The sequence below is a fragment of the Oreochromis niloticus genome, linkage group LG6 (genome assembly GCF_001858045.2).
Source record: "Oreochromis niloticus isolate F11D_XX linkage group LG6, O_niloticus_UMD_NMBU, whole genome shotgun sequence".
Taxonomy (NCBI): Eukaryota; Metazoa; Chordata; class Actinopteri; order Cichliformes; family Cichlidae; genus Oreochromis; species Oreochromis niloticus.
In genome coordinates, this window is record NC_031971.2 from 40936764 (window position 1) to 40955041 (window position 18278).

Sequence of the window (18278 nt, forward strand, 5' to 3'; positions counted from 1 at the left end):
ACCAAAATCAAATATGTCCGATATATCGTGACGTGAAACACGAGGTGAACAGAGAAGGTCACCTGCGTTACTTTTACTAGCTTTGTGGTAATCGTCTATCGGACTAACCAGGTTCTTGTTGAACCCGTGTCGGGAATGTGCCAGAGCCCGGATAGCTCAGTCGGTAGAGCATCAGACTTTTAATCTGAGGGTCCAGGGTTCAAGTCCCTGTTCGGGCGTCAAATTTTTTCGCCCTTTTAGTTAAAGAACCTGTTCAAAATGAGCCCACACATTCTTTACATTACTGCAGTGAGTCAAATATAGATTTTATGTTTTCATTGTAAGAGTAAATGTTAAAACGCCTATGACAGGACCTCCCACCCACTCCATGATGTGCTGGCCAGTCACAGGAGCACACTGAGATTACCCATAATGCACCAGTGAACGACACAGAAAATCATTCCTCCCTGTAAACTCCTCAGTCTAATGCACAGCACACAGAGCAGCAGTTACACTCATTTGCAGATGCTCTATGGTGAAAATATCAAAGTTTTACAGGTTACAGTCAATCATATATATTTAATCGCTGTAATAATCCAGAATAGCATTGCTTTTGATAAAAATGAGCATTTTGTTAGCCAGACTGAGGTGCTGGGAGGGACGATCTCGTACCTGGTTGTTATAATTTCTGTCATAATCGCTAGCAGAGCTTCTGTCAGGTACTTTTATTTGTATCTGTTATTTAGGGTGGCCCACATGGGTCCAATTTGGGACCAGCTCTCCTTTGTTAGGTACATAAGTAAATGACACAGAGCCCATTTCTGTAAGCATGATAATTCAGTTTTATTAATAGAGTACATGCCGTTTCAGTGAAAACATTCAGACAGATGGAGCACAGGAATGAGACATGTCTGCAGTCTGAGAATAAAAGCCTGCAAAGTTAAAATTATAATTAAATAACTGTTAACTCTGGATTGTTCAGGAATATCAAAGTGTGACAACAACCACGAGTCTTTGCAGTGACCTCTGCTTATCCTTACCAGGTCTCAGCGGAGCAGGACCCTATCCCAGACACCCTGTACAGGTCGACAGGCTGACAAGCAATCACATTCGCACTTACATCTATGTGAATTTCAGAATCATCATTAACCCCACTGTGGACTCTGGGAGGAAGCTGGAGTATCCAAATATTGCCTTAGAATTGAGGTAAAATTGAAGTTTCCTCCAAAGTAAAAAAAACAACGAATTCACATATTTTCAAGACTCAAAATCAGCATGAGGCTGCTGTAGGTGTGAGTCCAGTTAATAACAAAAACCAATCAGTCAGAATCTGAAAACAAAGATGACCAAAACCACAGTGTCCCCAGTGAAAATGTTCCTCACACAGGATCAGATCAGTTTTCTAGTTTGTGTTATTAACAGGAGTGATCAGCAGAGGTGCAGAGTTTTTACCATCATCACTAGTACAGGGACAAAAGTAGGAGAAGAGCTTCTCTGTGAAGGAGCAGCCAGTGAACGAGTAGATCAGAGCTGCAGCATCTACGTCATAAAAGGAGACCAGACCCTCCTCATAGTCCACAAACACCCCCACCTTCTCAGGACCAGACTGGAGAGAGAGACGGACTGGAGGGGCAGTGCAGGCACTGTACTCACTTCCATCTCCCAGACATACAGTCCAGAGACCGTCCCCAGGACTGTCCCTTCCTGTTGATCGACTCTGTGGCCACCCCTAAATCCCAGTCAGTCTTTCCTTTAACCTGAACCTCAAAGTAAAATCTGCCTGAAGAGAAACTCTGCTCTCCTAAAACACAAACACAGTAAGAAAATCTCTCTGGGTTGTCCGGAAGTTTCTTCCTCACATCACCATACTTCACTTGTTTTCCATCATCAGAGTTGAGTTTAGGATGTGCTGTATCAGGATCCAGAGTCACATCCACTGCATACTGCTGGACCCTCTTCAGCTCTGCAGCCTCAAACAGCTTCTTCATGTGTTTCCAGAGTGTCTCCACAAATCTCTCCACAGTCTCCTCATATGATGGTGGACGGACTCTGACCTCTGTCCAGTCCTTGGTGGGTGGAGCAGCTTTCAGGGAGGAGAAGCTTTGGAGGAGGTGGAGGTGGTCTTCAGAGTGTGAGAGCTGCTCCACCTCAGAGCTTCTCTCCATCAGCTCAGAGATTTCCTGTTCCAGATCTTTGATGACACCTTCAGCCTGTTTCTCTGTAGTTTCCTGTTTGTCTTCGATCTCCTTTATGAGCTCCTTCAGGCGTCTCTCAACAGACTCCATCAGAGCCGTGAGGACCTGAACACCTTCTGCTTTCTGTCTGTCTGCAGCATCTTTGCTCATCTTCACCGACTCTTTGATCTCCTGAATCTTCAGTCGTCTCTTCTGGATCATCTGCTGAATCTCAGCCTCTGTCTTCTCCAGCTCTGCCTTCTTTCCTTCATATTCTTCTCTCAGAGGAACAACTTCATGAGTCTTGTGGTCTAAAATAGAGCAGAGCACGCAGATACATGTCTGGTCGGTCTTACAGAACAGCTCCAGATGTTTATCGTGCTTCCTACACATCCTGTTTTCCAGGTTCTCCACAGGCTCAATCAGCTGATGTCTTTTCAGACTTGTAGCTGTCAGATGAGGCTCCAGGTGAGTCTGACAGTAGGAGGTCAGACACACCAGGCAGGACTTCAGGGCCTTCAGTCTGGTTCCAGTGCAGACGTCACAGGGAACTTCTGCTTTCTGCTGAGCTTCATGTCTGGGTTGAGCCTCACCTGAGGTCTATTGTAAAATGCCTTTTTACATACTGTACACTGAAATGGAAAATTAATATCCCAGTGCTGAGTGATGCACTTTTTGCAGAAGTTGTGTCCACAAGGTGTGGTGACCGGATCAGTGAACATATTTGGACAGATGGGGCACAGAAGCTCATCATCAGAGAGCAGATTGGTGGCAGCAGACATGTCTGCACTCTGAAAACAGAAGTCAAAGTTAATATTGTCATTAAATAATAATTGTGGGTTATTTAGAAATATGAAAGTGTGACAACAACCATAAGTTCAAGCAGTGACCTCTAGATATTCAGTTCAATTTTAAATTCACTTTTATTTATATAGCAACAGCAGTCGCCTCAAGGTGTTGTATTCTGTAAAGACCCTACAATGATACAGAGAAAAGCCCAATGACCAGGCGACCCCTTATGAGCGACAGTGGGAAGGAAAAACTCCCTTTTAACAGGCAGAGGCAGAACCAGGCTCTCCCATGTTGGCTTCTCTTCATTGGTTCCTCGTTAAATCCATTCAGGCCATGGAAAAGACTTTTGGTCTGCCTCATAGTAATTCGGGCAAACCATCAGGCGACTCCGGAGGGGGAAGCTGTGGTCTACTCACAAGGTGGGGTCCTTGGGGTCCTAACCCTAACCCTTCAACAGGTGGCCAACGACATACTTTGAGGACCTCCCTAATGCCACTGATTGATCTTCTATGAGGCAGAGGCTGGGAATTACTCGACCATCTCTGAGGGCGAGGTCACCGAGGTAGTTAATCAACTCTCTGGAGCCCAGGCCCCTCGGCTGGATGAGGATCGCCCTAAGTTCCTGAAGGGCCTGGATGTTGTAGGGGTGTCATGGTTGACACACCGTGATACTTTCGGTGGAGAAGTGGGTTGGTGCCTCTGGATTCGCAGACTGGGATGGTTGTTCCTATCTTTAAGAAGGGGGATCGGACAGTGTCCTTCAACTACAGAGGGATCACACTCGGTCCTGGAAAGTAGAGTTTGTGCATTTATAGTTTAACCTCAGACACACAAGGAACAATGCAGATTTCATCCTCTTAAGTTTCAGTTCAAGTGTGTGTGGGAGTTTGCCCATCGAGTCTACAGTTGTGGACTTGGAGAAGACATTCAGTGACATCCCTCAGAGGATGGGAGGTGCTTTGGGAGCGTCTCATAGTCCTCAGCCTCTCCTATAGTCAAGAACTCTGGGCAGCAACTGAAAGACAGTGACTGCAGACACAAGCTACAGAAATGAGCTTTCTGCAAAGGGTGGCTGGTTACTGGCTACTTCTCCACATTAAAAGCAGCTAGTTTGGTGGTTCAGGCATTCGCCTCATTCAAAATCCTGCTCCTCACATACAAGGTCTTAAATAATCAGGCCCCATCTTATCTTAATGACCTTGTAGCACCATATCACCCTATTAGAGCACTTCGCTCTCACACTGCAGGCCTACTTGTTGTTCCTAGAGTATTTAAAAGTAGAATGGGAGGCAGAGCCTTCAGTTTTCAGGCCCCTCTTCTGTGGAACCAGCTTCCAGTTTGGATTCAGGAGACAGACACTATCTCTACTTTCAAGATTAGGCTTCAAACTTTCCTTTTTGCTAAAGCATATAGTTAGGGCTGGACCAGGATACTTTACTGATCCCTAAGGAAATTATGCGGCTAACAGTAGCTCCAACATAGTAACAGTAACAGTTTAAACTATTCAAATAATACAATATGTTACAGAGTTTACAAATTTAAGAAATAGCACTAATGTATTATAGTTATAAGGCTGGATCAGGAGACCCTGAACCCTCCCTCGCCTCTGTCAGTGCGCCCCAGGGCAGCTGTGGCTACTATGTAGCTTGCTATCGCCAGTGTGTGAATGTGTGTGTGACTGGGTGAATGACTGAATGTAGTGTAAAGCGCTTTGGGGTCCTATGGACTAGAAAAGCGCTATACAAATGCAGGCCATTTTTACCATTCCCTTAGTTATGCTGAAATAGGTGTAGACTGCTGGGGGCTTGTGTTTATATGCCACTCTGCATTTCAGTTATTATTCATCTCTGGCTCTCTTCCACAGTGTGTCTTGGTGCTCACTTCCTCCCCTCAACCCTAAGCCGCTGTTACAACTGAGTATTTCCTTCCCACTGTTGCCAAATTGGGTTTTTCTCTGTATTATAACAGGATCATGATATAAGCACCTTGTCGTGATCTGGTCTAGAAGTGAAGTGAACTTCCTGTCATGCGCCCCAGCAGACTTCAAAAGTGCCTTGGTTTGACAGGCATGTGACCCTAAACATGTGTTTCAGCTGTTGCAGGCAAACCTACAGTCAGCTCAGTTAAAACGGATGAGTTTAATCTTCAGTTTTTACTAATTATGTGAGGTTTTTATTTTTAGGTCTCAGACTGAGTGAAAATGGGACATTTTTCTTATTAGCTCATTTGAAATTTGACCTCAGTCTGTATCAAGTACTCTGTTGCACCAACCAACCAAATCAAGTCAAGTCAAGTTGGCTTTATTGTCACTTCAACCATATACAGTTAAAACGAAACAACGTTCCTCCAGAACCAAGGTGCTACATGCAACATAAATTACAACATAAATTAACAAAAACTATCTAACTATCTAAGGAAAACTTGGTAGGTAGTAGCTAGGTAGTGGAGGAACAGTAAACATGCCTTAGTGTAGCAGCAAAAATTAGGAAGTAAAGAAGTTAGTGCAAAAAATCCAGTAATAATATTGTGCAAAAGAGCATTTACAGGTTGGTGTGTACGATAGTTTGGTGGTGTAGGTCAGTGTGTTTGCACTTGTGTTGATTAGTCAGTCCAGTCTCAATGCTTTGAGGTAGTTGAGTTAAGCTGAGTGATAGTGTTTTTGTGTGTGTGTGTGTGTGTGTTTGTGCTTACTTCTGTAGATGTGGAAATATTCACTCTAATCACATGAGCCAAGGTGTGACACCCGCTTTCACACCTTGGCTCATGTGATTAGAGGATCATCAGGGGGTCCTTTGTCCCTCTTTGGGGGGATACTCCCACTGGGTTTAAATCTGGGACTCTCCACCATTCGACCCTTAGAACTGAAGAAGCTTCTCGGATGAGAGGTGAAACGTCTTCAAGCAACTTAAAGAAGTCCAGACGCTTTTCTTTGCAAGCTCCTTTGACTACGATGACCTGGATGACTGAGAACCTTCACAGACAAATATTCAAGTACTTTAATGTAACTGAATATTGAACTTTCCATATTTAATGTGTAAGTTTATTTCTTTATGACTTTGTGTTTATAATCCTGGAAAATTAAATCATACAAATAAAAATTTTCAACTTCAGGCATGCTCACAGAACCACAGACTGTATATTAAAGATGGATGTAGCTTCCGGTGATGTATCGAATGTAATCGTTAAATTACGAGACAAGTTTAATAAATACGGAGGACCAAGAAAGTCTAAAAATTTCATCAGTTAATAATTAAATGGGGCAATTCAATACGCATTAGTAAATGCAATTATAAATTATTAATATCTAAATAAAGTAATTATTTAAACTGTAAAGGAGGAATTCTATTTCTAAGGAACTATTAAAAGCTGAAAGGAAAAAAAACATCAAATCACTCAAAAATCTTTGTTAAAAATATTAATTTGAAATAATTTAAAAACAGGTTTTTCAAAATAAAGGAGAATCAAGTGAATAGATGGAGATTATAGATTTATTTCTATGATTCCTCCTTTTCAAATCCACGTCCTTCCCGTTGGCTGCTGGGTTACATCTGGGATGAACTCTTTTGGTCTTTGGAGGAAAATCGCAGTAAGAACGAGTCGAGTTTCAGAGTGTTGGTTCCCTTTTATTCCCCTCGCCGTTAACGGTAACGTCATCATGTACAGAAACATCACACGATTATTATTTAAAGCATGGCTACGATTTTCCACATGTTGTATAAAACGACCTCATAACAGGATCAGCTGCTACTTTACTCCTGAAACACAGACTGTATAACAAAGATGGACAACAGAGTGGAGATGAACCCGTTTCAGTACAGCTGTGATGTCATCCACCTTTATTTACACTCAGGCAGGAGGATGGTAAACCACAGCCACGTGTCATTGCTCCGCCCACAGCGTGAGGCTGCAGGGACTTCCCCGAACCTTCTAGTAACAGCAAAAAACCCCGAGCTGAACCACAGATTCATCAAACAGTCCTCCGTACGCGGAGGCTCAGCGGGTCACGTGGAATCAAACACACAGATCACAGAGAGACAAACCCACCAACCCTGACCAAACAAGCAGCTAAAATCAAAAAGTGACGTCAGCGTTCATCAGCTCCTCCTCCCGTCTGTCGTTATTGGTGACGCAGAGTCACAGCTGGCAGGTGTTCGCACTCAGGAGAAGAAGAGCTGCTCGCACAGGCGCCGCGTCTCCTCCGGGCTGGACACCTCGTGGCCGACGGTCCGGGGGTCGCAGTAGATCTCGTAGTCGTTTCCTCCCTGACGTGAAGACAGAGACGCACAGAAAGATGAACCGTGCTGCAGCTGAAGATTCAACGAAGCGGCGCTTTAAACGAGTTTGGTGAAAAAGTTTTGCCCCAAACTCGCTGCAGTGTAAACATCACACATCTGTGTGTCCTCCAAACACAGCGTCAAACAGCTGGAAGTGTTGCATGGTGGCCAGTGAGCACATGTCAGATGTTTGAAACAGCCTCTAACAGCAGGTTAAGTTCCACCCTGGGCCTTAAAAACATGAAACAATGAGACTTGTAAACCCTGCCGGCCTCTCTGGGGCCTGAAGCTTCATTTGTCTATACCAGCGGTGTTAAACATAAGGCCTGGGGACCAGAGCTGACCTAATGAAGACTCGAACATTCACACACCGGCGTAATAAAGACGAACAACGAAAGGACAGAAACTCCTCTGAGTGACCTCACAGGAAGGAAAACAAGTTGAGTTTGATCATCACAGTCTGAGTAACTTTTCTGTGCAGTCACAGAGTCACGCGCTTTTCAGGGGGCGTTTCAGCGGCCCGGCCCACTCAGGGTTAAAGGTGCTGAATGTGGCCCACGATGGAAACGACGTCCTGCTCCATAACTGTTTGCATATTGACACTGCAGACGTGCTGCACTGATGTTCTGGGTACAAACTAAGGGAGTAACTGCCTGCAGTCAGACAGAGTTTCAATTCACTTAATTTAAAATTACAGTATAAGTGTTATTATTATTATTATTGTTATTATCATCCATTTATGTTTTTCAATTTTATTTTATTTATTAAACATATAAATACTCAGCCACGCTAGAATAAGGAGGAGACAGGTGTTGACTCCAGAATAAGCCACTCATTAAAAGTACTTATGATGTAAGATTACATTCCCAGAGTAACCGCGCTGCTTAAAGTTACTTACAGCTGTGACAACCTGACCTGTTACCTTCTTATCCTAGCCTGGCTGACTTTGAGTATTTGCTGTTTTCTTCTCCACCTGCACAGATTTTGTGATGATAGAAAGAATCTATTGATTTCTGTTTTTGGTCTCAGGCTGTAAACTGTACATTTCTGCTGTTAGGCTGTAACATGGGGACTGACTCACTGCTGCCCCTGCTGGACACAACAGGAGCTGCAGTGTTCAGCTTGGTGAGAGTGTGCTGCTGGATCCAGCTGTACTTCAGGAATAATGAAACCGGTGTTTCCAGGACCGACCCTTTGACCCGACCAGCCATTGTTTACCTCCCGCTGATATTCTGCCTCTGTGAGGAGTCATGTGACACAGTTTGCATACTCACAGGTTTGGTCTTATCTCCAAAGAAGTGGATGGTGGAGTAGTCGTCCTTCTCCACGATGCCCAGGCAGTACCTTTTATCCCAGCCGTCAGGAAACACGTCAAAGCTGATCTGACCTCCTGCGGACACACAAAGACCGACAGGTTGCAGGAAACGAGGGCGCCACTTGCATCACAGTGAGGCAGGACAGCCACGCCGCCGCCTCTGACCGTCTCAGTTTGTTTCAGCCGGTTAAAGGCCCGGGTCAGTGAGGCGGCGTGCCGGCTGGAGCACACTCACCGATGGAAAACGAGAGTCCTTTTCCTTTGAACTCCTCCTTTAACACGGACACAAACGTCTCTCGGATTTTCTCCTTCTGTAGGAAACAAACACCACCTTCTTCATTTCAGCAACAGCTTCAGGCAAAAGATCCAAACTCAGTACTTTTACCTCTACAGTACATTTTTAATGAGAACAAGCTAAAACCTACCAAATGTACCACAAACAGACATCTTTGTTAATTACAGGTGGAGGAGGCGGGTGGAGGAGCAGGTGGAGGAGGCGGGGGAGTCTGGGTTTAGGGTGAGCACGTGGGCGTTACCTTGTCCAGCTCGTAGAACTCGATCCGCTCCTCCTGCGTGCAGCTGCGTCCGATCGGAGACACGTTCAACATCCCGTTACGAAACTCCACGAAGGTCCCCCTGAGAGACGACACATGCAGTCACATGACACCCACCGCAGGACCGCACGCAGCTCCATCTCAACACCGCCACAGTCCTGATACATTTTCATGGCGAGCACTTTTACAGTTTAAAACATTTACACTGCATCCTCTCACAGCTGTGCCACGCCCACAGCCCCAAAGTGGAGGACAGCGTGTTACAGACCGTCTGCTGGATCAAACTGACACGCTCTCTGACACGCCCCACATGCCGCCGCCCCACCTGCCAGGCTGTTACACCGACACTAACCAACACACAGATGTGCTGTCACCTTTTCTTGGGCAGTTTGATCTTGGCCATGTAGTTCAGACAGAAGTTGATGAAGTCTTGCAGCAGCTCCTCCCCCATGTGGGCCTGAATGGACTGACACACACACACACACACACACACACTATAAATGATGATGTCATTCATTAAGGGAACAAAGGTATCCAGACCTGCCTGTCCTGAGTGTAACCTGAGCTTTGGTCTTTAGACTCATTGGAGGGTTTCCAGCATGAGCAGCTGTTCAAGGTCACATCAAATCATCCGAGTCTGGTTCAAGTCCAGACTTTGACTCGGACGCTCCAGAACCTTTATTTTGTTCATTTGAGCCAATCAGAGGTGGAGCTGCTGGTTCCTGCATGGTTCCCTGAGTCACAGCAGAGCAGCCCAGACCGTCACACGACCACCACCGTGTCTGCCTGCTGCTGGGATGTTCTCTGGATGAAACGCTGTTAGTCTGATGCAGATGTGACTCAAAGCTTCCAGAAAGTTCAGCTTCTGTCTCGTCAGCCCTCAGAATATTATCGTCCAGATGTTTGTTGGCAGATGTGAGACGAGCCTTTGTGATCTTCTTGGTCAGCAGTGGTTTCTCCTTGGACTCTCCCATCTTTGCCCCGCCTCTTTCTTATTGTTGACCTCTGACCTTAGCTGAGCCAGGTGAGTCTGCCGGTCTGCAGATGTTGTTCTGGGCTCTTCTGTGACCTCCTGGATGAGTGGTCAATGGTTTTCCAGGCTCTCACCGTGGGTCGCTGGTAGGGCTGCCACGATTAGTCGACTAGTCACGATTACGTCGACTATTAAAATCGTCGACGACTAATTTAATAGTCGACGCGTCGTTTGAAGCTTTGTAAGATCCCAAAGACGCAGGAATAAGTAGTAGGATTTAAGAGTGTAATAACGGACTGAAACAGAAGATGGCAGCACTGCATGTACAAGGATGCCAGCTGCCGTTAACCCCGAAGAAGAAGAAACTGTGTCCCAGAATTCATAGCGCGGCCCAGCGCAGTTGTCAACAATGGCGGCAGCTAGTTAGTTTTAATATTACAATTATTATTCTTTCTGGGTCACAAAATAAACGTTTAACATATTTTCAGGTGAGAATGTAGCTGTGTAAACCTCAAATATCTGCTCAGTCTATCAAGACACCACATATTTTCAAAAGCGCTCCGACGTTTTCGGAGAGGTCTGTTACCCACCAGCTCGATAGCGAGCCGGGTTTCTAGGCTCATTAGAGTCGGTGAGAACACCGGACTCCCGGCAAATCGTTTTCAAACTCACCGCCGTCTTTCGCTTACTCGGGTTAAACATGTAATATAAGTCACTTAGATAACTTAAAAATGTTATTGTTTGGCTTTTTTTTTGTATTTTATTTGTTCCTGAGTAAATTGGTTTGGCTGAGAAATAAAGTTATAGTTTTTGCACAGATGAATAAACGTCAAGCAGACAACTGATTATCAGAAGTGTGAGATGCTCGAGAATATACTCCGGTGTCCTGTTATATTTTAGATAGCAAGGAGCAGACGGCTGAGTTTATTAAACTTCACTGAAACAATCTGCAAATTTCATTTAAATTTAATAAACTATCATCTTGTCTTTATTTTTAGTTAGCACATACCTTAAACACTTCAAGCTGTAAGCTAATGATAGTTATATAAGAGCAGACGCATGCTGGTGCAATAAGCTGTACATTTTACGTCCAATGGATGCATGATCTGATTAGTCGACTAATCGCAAAAATAATCGGTGACTAGTCGACTATCAAAATAATCGTTTGTGGCAGCCCTAGTCGCTGGAGTCCCACAGTCTTAGAAATGTCTCTGTAACCCTCTCAGGCTGATGATGTCACTGACTTTGCTCCTCAGCTGGTTCTTTACATGCTGATTCCAGATCAGTTACATAAAAAGGTAAAACTCCGTCTCACCTGCACAGAGTGTAACTGTCCGTTCTTATACGCCACCAGGCCGTTCTCAGCAAACACGTAGTCCACCTTCTGGATCACTGCACAGAGAACCGCGACCAACAAGTGTTATCATCGCTCTGGTTACATAAGCACGGTCATGTGATCGTTTCAGCTGCATGTAAATGAAAGGACAATATCAGACAGGACACAGAGCGGCGTTCGTCTCACCGTCATCTCCCAGCTGCTCCTTGATCTTGCTGAGGTCGGACCCTCCGACGACGCCGACCCGAACCAGAGTCCTCAGCTTCTGGAGGAACTCTGCCATGTCCGGGGTCACCCGCTGAAAACACACACAGTGACACGCCCCACATTTACCGCCATGACGGGGACACACAGACGGACACACAGACGGACACACAGACGGACACAGACTCCACGACTTCTTGAGTTTGTAGTTCTGTTTGTTTTATGAACCCTAAATCGAGGAGGTCCAACTCATTTCACACTGAGGGCCACATACGGCCCACGGTGAGTGAAACTCCACTTTATGGCAGAGTAAAGACGTTTAACTGCACAATTAGTCCCTGAGATATTTAACATAAGGTAAAGAAGCGTAATTTCATCAGCTTGTCTCAGTTTTTCTAAAATAAATGATAAAATTGTGAGATTACAGAAAGTGTCCTGATAACTCGCCGCCCAGACTGCCCAAATCTAGAAACAAAGCTTTTGCTGATTTCCTGAAGTTTCTATAGCAGACAGAGAAAAACAGCAACGTCTGTCATTTATTCATCTTTTGTTGAGCTACCTTACTGTGGTCTGAATGCTGTGGAGGGTCTGTCAGCAGGAAAAGCTGCAAAACTAATTAACCCCAATATTTATGCCCTTGTTCATATTTTCCAAACCACCCATGAGGCAAACTGGAGTCTCTGATGGGCTTATTCTGGCCCCCGAGCCTTATCTTTGACATCCCTGCACTCAACCGTCCACACGTGCGCTCAGCCAGGATTCCCGGGACAGCACAGGCTCAGCTGCTTTCCTCTTGCTTCTTTATGCAGTGATGGTTACCCGTTCTGTGCGTTGCACAAGCACAGCAGCAGCTCACTAAACCTTCCTCTTTTCCCCAAAAACATTTATTTCAAACTGGTCAGGTGTGTCGCAACACAGGAAACAAACGCTGTGAAACGCTGCGGTTGTGAAACTCGCAGTAAAAATCAGTTTATTAAAGAGTTAAAAACGCTGCACGCAGTCAAACATGAGAAGCCTTCGACTGACGAGATCAACGTCTCCGTCACTACAGGTATAAACGCCGACGTTTCTGCAGCAAAACAGAAAATCTGAGGACATCAGCAGTTTACCCGTCTGTTAATATTTAACTCCAGCTTCAGTGAAGCTTCTCTGACTCCAGTGGAGTCCAAGTTCTGCTGAAACAGAGCGAGTCTGCAACCTTTACTGCACACACTCGCAGTTAGGCCCGAGCTCCCATTTTAATTTAATTTAATCTATTTTAATTTAATTCTTTGCATCATGGATTAAACGAGCTGCTGCAAAGATTCCTGAGAGATTTTGGTTCACGCTACATCGTGACATCATTATGACATCATCACACAGGCAGCATGGATCCATGCTTTCATGGTGTTTACACCAAACGCTGACCATGTGATGCAGAAAAAATCAGGACTCATTGGTTTCCTGTTCGTGGCTGACAGGAGGGGGACCCGGTGTGGTCTTCTGCTGCTGGTTCGCCATGTTGTTCAGAGATGCTTCTCTGTATACATCAGTTGTAACGAGCAGTTTAACGAGCGACTGCTGATGAATTGCTCTGAAATCAGCGAGGTGAGAACTGCTACTCGCTGGACAGTTCCTTGTAAACAGAGACGGCTCTGTTTAAAGTCCCTGAAATCGTCTTTCTGATGCTCAGGCTGAACTTCAGCAGCTTATCTTCACCATGTCTGCATGCATATATACACTGAGTGTCTGACACATGATTGGTTGATTAAATATTTGTGTTAATGAGCACTTGAACAGGTGTGCCTGCTGAGTGTACCCTGTGGAAATGAAAATTTGCACTTGGCCATTCATCAGTAACTTGGTTTGTCTTACTTTGCATTTTCATTTCAATGACGTCACATTTTTTAAATCACAGGATGAAGTGTTTGCAGCCTTTTACAAATTTTTGCAGCAAAACTCAACAGCTGTGGACACACGCAGGCTTAAACTGAAAACTAGAGCCTCAGGGTCATGACCCCTGCTCCACCTAAACCTTCACCTAAAGTAGTCTGCATGGGTCAGAGGTCAGGGTCACCTTCTAAAGAACGTTTTAAACATAAGTGGCTCTGCTGGAAGAACTGGGTCACCTGCCAAACACGTAACCTTGCAGGGCCGTTAGGGGGCGCTCAACCCGGGGATTAGTAACATGCTAGCGGAAACTACCGGGGACACGATTAGCACGAGCGTCGCTTGAGTCACCTACGTAATCAATGGCCGCGTGAAGGTGACGACAGTGATTATACACACCACGGATATAAATGTAATTTATAGTTATCATTATTTTTTTTCAAATCGTAAACTCGTGTTTCACATTTGTCGTTCCGTCAGACACTTCCTGTTAGAGCAAAAAGCTAGCAAGACTTGATTTACCGTTACATATGTCACCTAATCTCTTCTATATTTAGCAACCACAGCGATAACATTACACTATCAATGATTATTATTATATTAATATCATTATTACAAAGATGTTTGGCCCTGACAGTCCGCCCATACTGGCTAACATCGCTTAGCGGAACCATTGTTACGTAGTTTCTGCGGAGCATTTTTGCGTGCGGAAGAACTACAATATCAACGTGGAGCCGGAAGTCGCACTGCCGGAGAGTACAGTCATGTTTGTCTGAAGGTTTGTCAGGTGCAGTGATTGTTTTATATCACTTGTGGTCTTGCCCTCGCGCGCGCGGACACATACACAAGCACGCACACATTTCCCACCTGTCTCGCGGCCGTAAGCGTGCCGTCAACGTCAAAGAGGCAGAGCGTGCTCGTGTCCACACCGGCGTCACTCATCTTCCCTCCGCGCCCGGACCCACACAGACACACTGACCGCCTCCCCGCTGCTCCGAGTGGGCTCGCCTCCTCTGCCGGTGTTCCGTAAAGGTCAGCTCGGTTCTCCCTGCACTACCTGATCGCCGCTTAGAACTACAACCAAAGTTCTTCTTCTTCTTGGGTGTGTACCAGGCTGACAGACGCACAGTGCTGCCACCTGCTGATATTTTGCAGTATCTGCGTAAGAGATTTAACAATATTAAGACATGTTATATTTACAATTTGTTTATTACTTGTTCTTACTGTCATTAATGTGTGTGTTTTGGTGAGTTTAGTTTGGACCCTTGTCTCCACACTTCCTCCTCTTCATCGTGTGCTTTTGGCTCATAAACCAAACCTGTGTCTGTTCAGCTACGTTAGAGTTTAATGTTTAACCAGGAAGATTTTTCCTGTTCAATTTTGCACAGCTGCTCAGGAAAATGAGTAAATTATGAGCACAGGGTTGTGCGATAGGGTTTATCTTCATTTGATATCTCTTCAACACAACACACAGATGTTGGGACATAAAGTCTTTAATGAAACAGAAAATTACAACACTTCTACCTGTAAGCTCTTCCTGTGTTTTAAGGCCTGCTTTAGATAATTTTCCTGTTTTCAGTCCTGATATTTGAATAGAATAGTATAGAATAAACCTTTAGTATGTTACAGAGCTCTTACAGCAAGGGAAAATAAAATATAAAAGGAAGACACAAGGTGGTCCTATAAACATAAGCAATTACATCTACGGTAATTTGTTACAACAGCTAAATCATTAAACAGAACCTATAACAAATATGTCAAATGATTTAGAAATAGTTCAATCAATATAAGAAAATGAGGCTCAGCCATCTAAAAGTCACTGAAAAGAAGAAGCACAATTATAATCTTTTACAATAAAAAAAGGAAGAATTAAAGGTGTGAAAAACATGTCCTGCATGCTGCTGGTTTGCAGTTTGGTGGGGTGACGACAACAAAAGGGGAAGAAGTGGTTCAGGAGTTTTTCATTAACATGTATTTGCCTCCCAGCGACCTCCCCACTTTACATACAGACGACCTCCTGAATAACTGTGAGGTGTGAACCCCCCGGCTCACATGGTCACCCCCAACTTCTCAGTCAATGAGCCTGTAAATCAGTTTTAATCACCTCTGTGGAGGGTCAGAGCTAAAACTGTTTTAAATGATCTATTTATGACTTATTGTGGATTTATTTCTGAGCTCATAAAGTAACTGTGAGAAATCCCCTCTGAATGCATGAAGCATGTTCAGGATTATGGCACAAAAAGAAAATTCAAATGTTTGGGAGAATTCTGCAAAATGGTGATGGAGGTGAAACATTGAGGGGAAATACCTTCAGACCTTACAATTATTAATTTATTTAAATGCACTACCTCATAGTGGCTGTCAGAATGAAGCTTGATTCATATAATTCTTTAAAAGTTGAGGAACATTTCAGGTGGAGACAGCATCAGGTTTGCGTGCTCTGTCTGAGGATCACTGCGACTATTTCCTCCTTTCTGACTCCTCCTTTAATATTTTTGTCCCTTATTTTTCATTCACTGTTAGATAACTGCCAGTCTGCAGTCTTAAAGTTTAAAATCTTTGCATTTATATTTAATAAGCTGGTTTGCAGTGTGTGCGTGTGTGTTGCTACCTCCTTTTGTTCCTCTGTAAAAGCACTGAAACATGTTCTAATGCACATGTGAGACGCTCATCACCAAACTGATGTGATTTTGATTTGGTGTTTGATTTTTAATTTTTCTACTTTGTTCTTATGTTAGACCAAGCCAGCAAAACTCCTTTCTGTTAACATAAAGATGTTTAATTTGATTCTATTTAATATAAGAAGAAGGGCAGAGTCAGCAGTACATCTCAGTGTTTCTACAGGATAAAGAAGAAATAAATAAATGTGTAAAATTACAAAAAAATGTTCTGGTAGCTTTAATTTGTATTGTTTATCTGGTACTTAATTACTTTGCTTTAGTTTGGATGAGAGCAGGAAAAGCTGAAAAACCCATAAAAATACATTTCATAAATCTTTGCCCACATTTGCCGGGCCGGATTCGACTCCTTGGGGCCGGTTTTGGCCCCTGACCTTATGTTTGACTCTCTTGCTTTAAAGTACATTTATTCTAAAATAGATTAGAGGTGTGTTTATGCTTAGATTGCATTTCTACTTGCACAGCCATACACAGGAGCCATCTTAAAGCAGGATGTCCAATATTTAATGAATATTAAAATGTCACGTTTGCAGTTAAAGTCTGCAGCCGGAAGTTATTGTGTTGACACCCGTCAGCGCCCGTTAAAAATCAAATGAGCAGTTTTGTTTGTATCGTCTCGTCGCTCGTTGTTGGACGCGGAAGAGCTGCAGACTCGGAGCGGATCGGCTCCTTTCGCTCTCATCTCGAAAACAAACGGTTAAGCGACGTCATCAGCAGACAGGTTATTTTGGAACAGCAGTGAACAAAGAGGGGTTTTTTCGCGCCCTATGTTTAAAAGCCCGGGAGCAGCCAATCAGCTTGCAGGTGACGCACACAAACGCTACGGCTTGACTTCGAGGAAAACAGCCAATCACATCGGCGAGTGCGCTGTGTGCCCTACGTTCAAATTTAAATGCACGATTTCCGCCAATCCGCTGCTGGGGGGAAGGAGCTGTGAGACTCGATAGTATAGTTAGTGCGGCCTCGCAGACGGTGACTAAACAGTTGACCGTCCTTCCTCCTTCACTCGTTTACAGCTCGTCTTGCGGTGAACAGGTAAGGCTCCTCTGCTGTCTAATAATTGTTTCGCTAACAGTGGCTGGAAGGTTTTTGTGCAACGTGTGTTGTATTGCAGTGGTGTGTGCTGAAGTTTCTGCGGGTATTTTAAGCTTTGTGCGCTAAAATACGTCTATGGTTTTGGCTTGTAGGTCGTTTGCGTGATAAATCACAGCAATATCAAAAATGTGTTTGTGAAAAAGCCAGCAGTTCGCTGCTGTTTAAAACCGAAAAGCAGCCGTTTTGTGGGGTGTTTTTCTTCTTCGAGGCTCTGTAAGATGGTGCTGTAGTGGCTCAGTGTGTGCCCGAATTAGTGCGCAACATGCCGTTCAAACGCCATTTGGTTTGGTAGCTTAGCTCGCAGCACGACGGAAGCGCCTCTTGTTTTAAAGTTTGGATGAAGTCTCCGGCTGTCTCGGAGTCGCTCTGGGTGCTGGCTGCCCGTGTTTAAAGGCAGAAACCCGGGAGACTGCTCGCAGTGCAGCGGAGCGTCTGTATTGCAGAGACTTTGTTGGGGAAGTTTTTGGCGCAGTTGTGTTTAGGCGGGAAGATACAAAATGGAGTCGCGTCTTTTTGTCCCGGAGAGGCAGAAAGCCGATTAGAGCCTTAAAACACTCCCGGACGTCTGCTCGCCCTATTTCTGCTGCGGTAACACCACTCACGGCCACACGACGGCAAATGTGAGGATATTTACCCGCTTTAATTTAAAACGGTGAGGCCAGAGAGCGGTTATTGTGCCGGGGTGGGCGTGTAATACGAAACTCGGGGAGTCGTTTTGGTGGTTTAGTGTTTGGTTTCATTTCTCTTTTTCTTTTTTGGTATTTATTTTGCAGATTAATCGCAGCCATGACAAAGGATCCAAATAAGCCGAGAGGAAAAACCTCCTCCTACGCCTTCTTTGTGGCGACCTGCCGCGAGGAGCACAAGAAGAAGCACCCAGGAACCAGCGTGAACTTTGCAGAGTTTTCCAAGAAGTGCTCAGAAAGATGGAAGGTGAGCCTCGCGGTTTATTATAAACACTGTCCTGATAATTTTTTTTTTTTTTTTTTTTTAATTTTACTTGCCCTTAAAAAAAATAATAATAATAGGGTGTGT

The 18278-nt window shown here is 44.5% G+C and overlaps 2 protein-coding genes, 1 non-coding gene and 1 pseudogene across 4 annotated transcripts in view; 2 read left to right on the forward strand and 2 right to left on the reverse strand.

Annotated features, from left to right (window-relative positions):
- Positions 1-18278, forward strand: part of LOC100707400 (high mobility group protein B2) — a 642043-nt gene that overhangs the window by 622500 nt on the left and 1265 nt on the right. The window contains exons 1-2 of one of the 2 annotated variants that reach the window (XM_005461252.4): positions 17026-17183; positions 18017-18176. In XM_005461252.4, coding sequence (XP_005461309.1) covers positions 18030-18176 — 147 coding nt within the window. In that variant the 5' untranslated portion in view covers positions 17026-17183; positions 18017-18029. Of the gene's footprint in view, positions 1-17025; positions 17184-18016; positions 18177-18278 lie in introns of those variants that run through there. The other variant, XM_019360562.1, reaches the window with a different exon arrangement.
- Positions 146-218, forward strand: trnak-uuu (transfer RNA lysine (anticodon UUU)). Its single transcript has one exon. It is a non-coding gene; the product is annotated as a tRNA-Lys (tRNA).
- LOC109202669 (E3 ubiquitin-protein ligase TRIM21-like) lies at positions 881-2935 on the reverse strand (annotated as a pseudogene).
- On the reverse strand, positions 6548-14576 carry pmm2 (phosphomannomutase 2). Its single transcript, XM_003456479.5, has 8 exons — positions 14338-14576; positions 11584-11695; positions 11377-11453; positions 9463-9554; positions 9071-9170; positions 8770-8845; positions 8494-8609; positions 6548-7207 (listed from the first exon to the last, which is right to left on the reverse strand). The coding sequence occupies exons 1-8, from the start codon at positions 14410-14412 to the stop codon at positions 7103-7105; spliced, it is 753 nt and encodes a 250-aa protein (XP_003456527.1). The 5' UTR covers positions 14413-14576; the 3' UTR covers positions 6548-7102.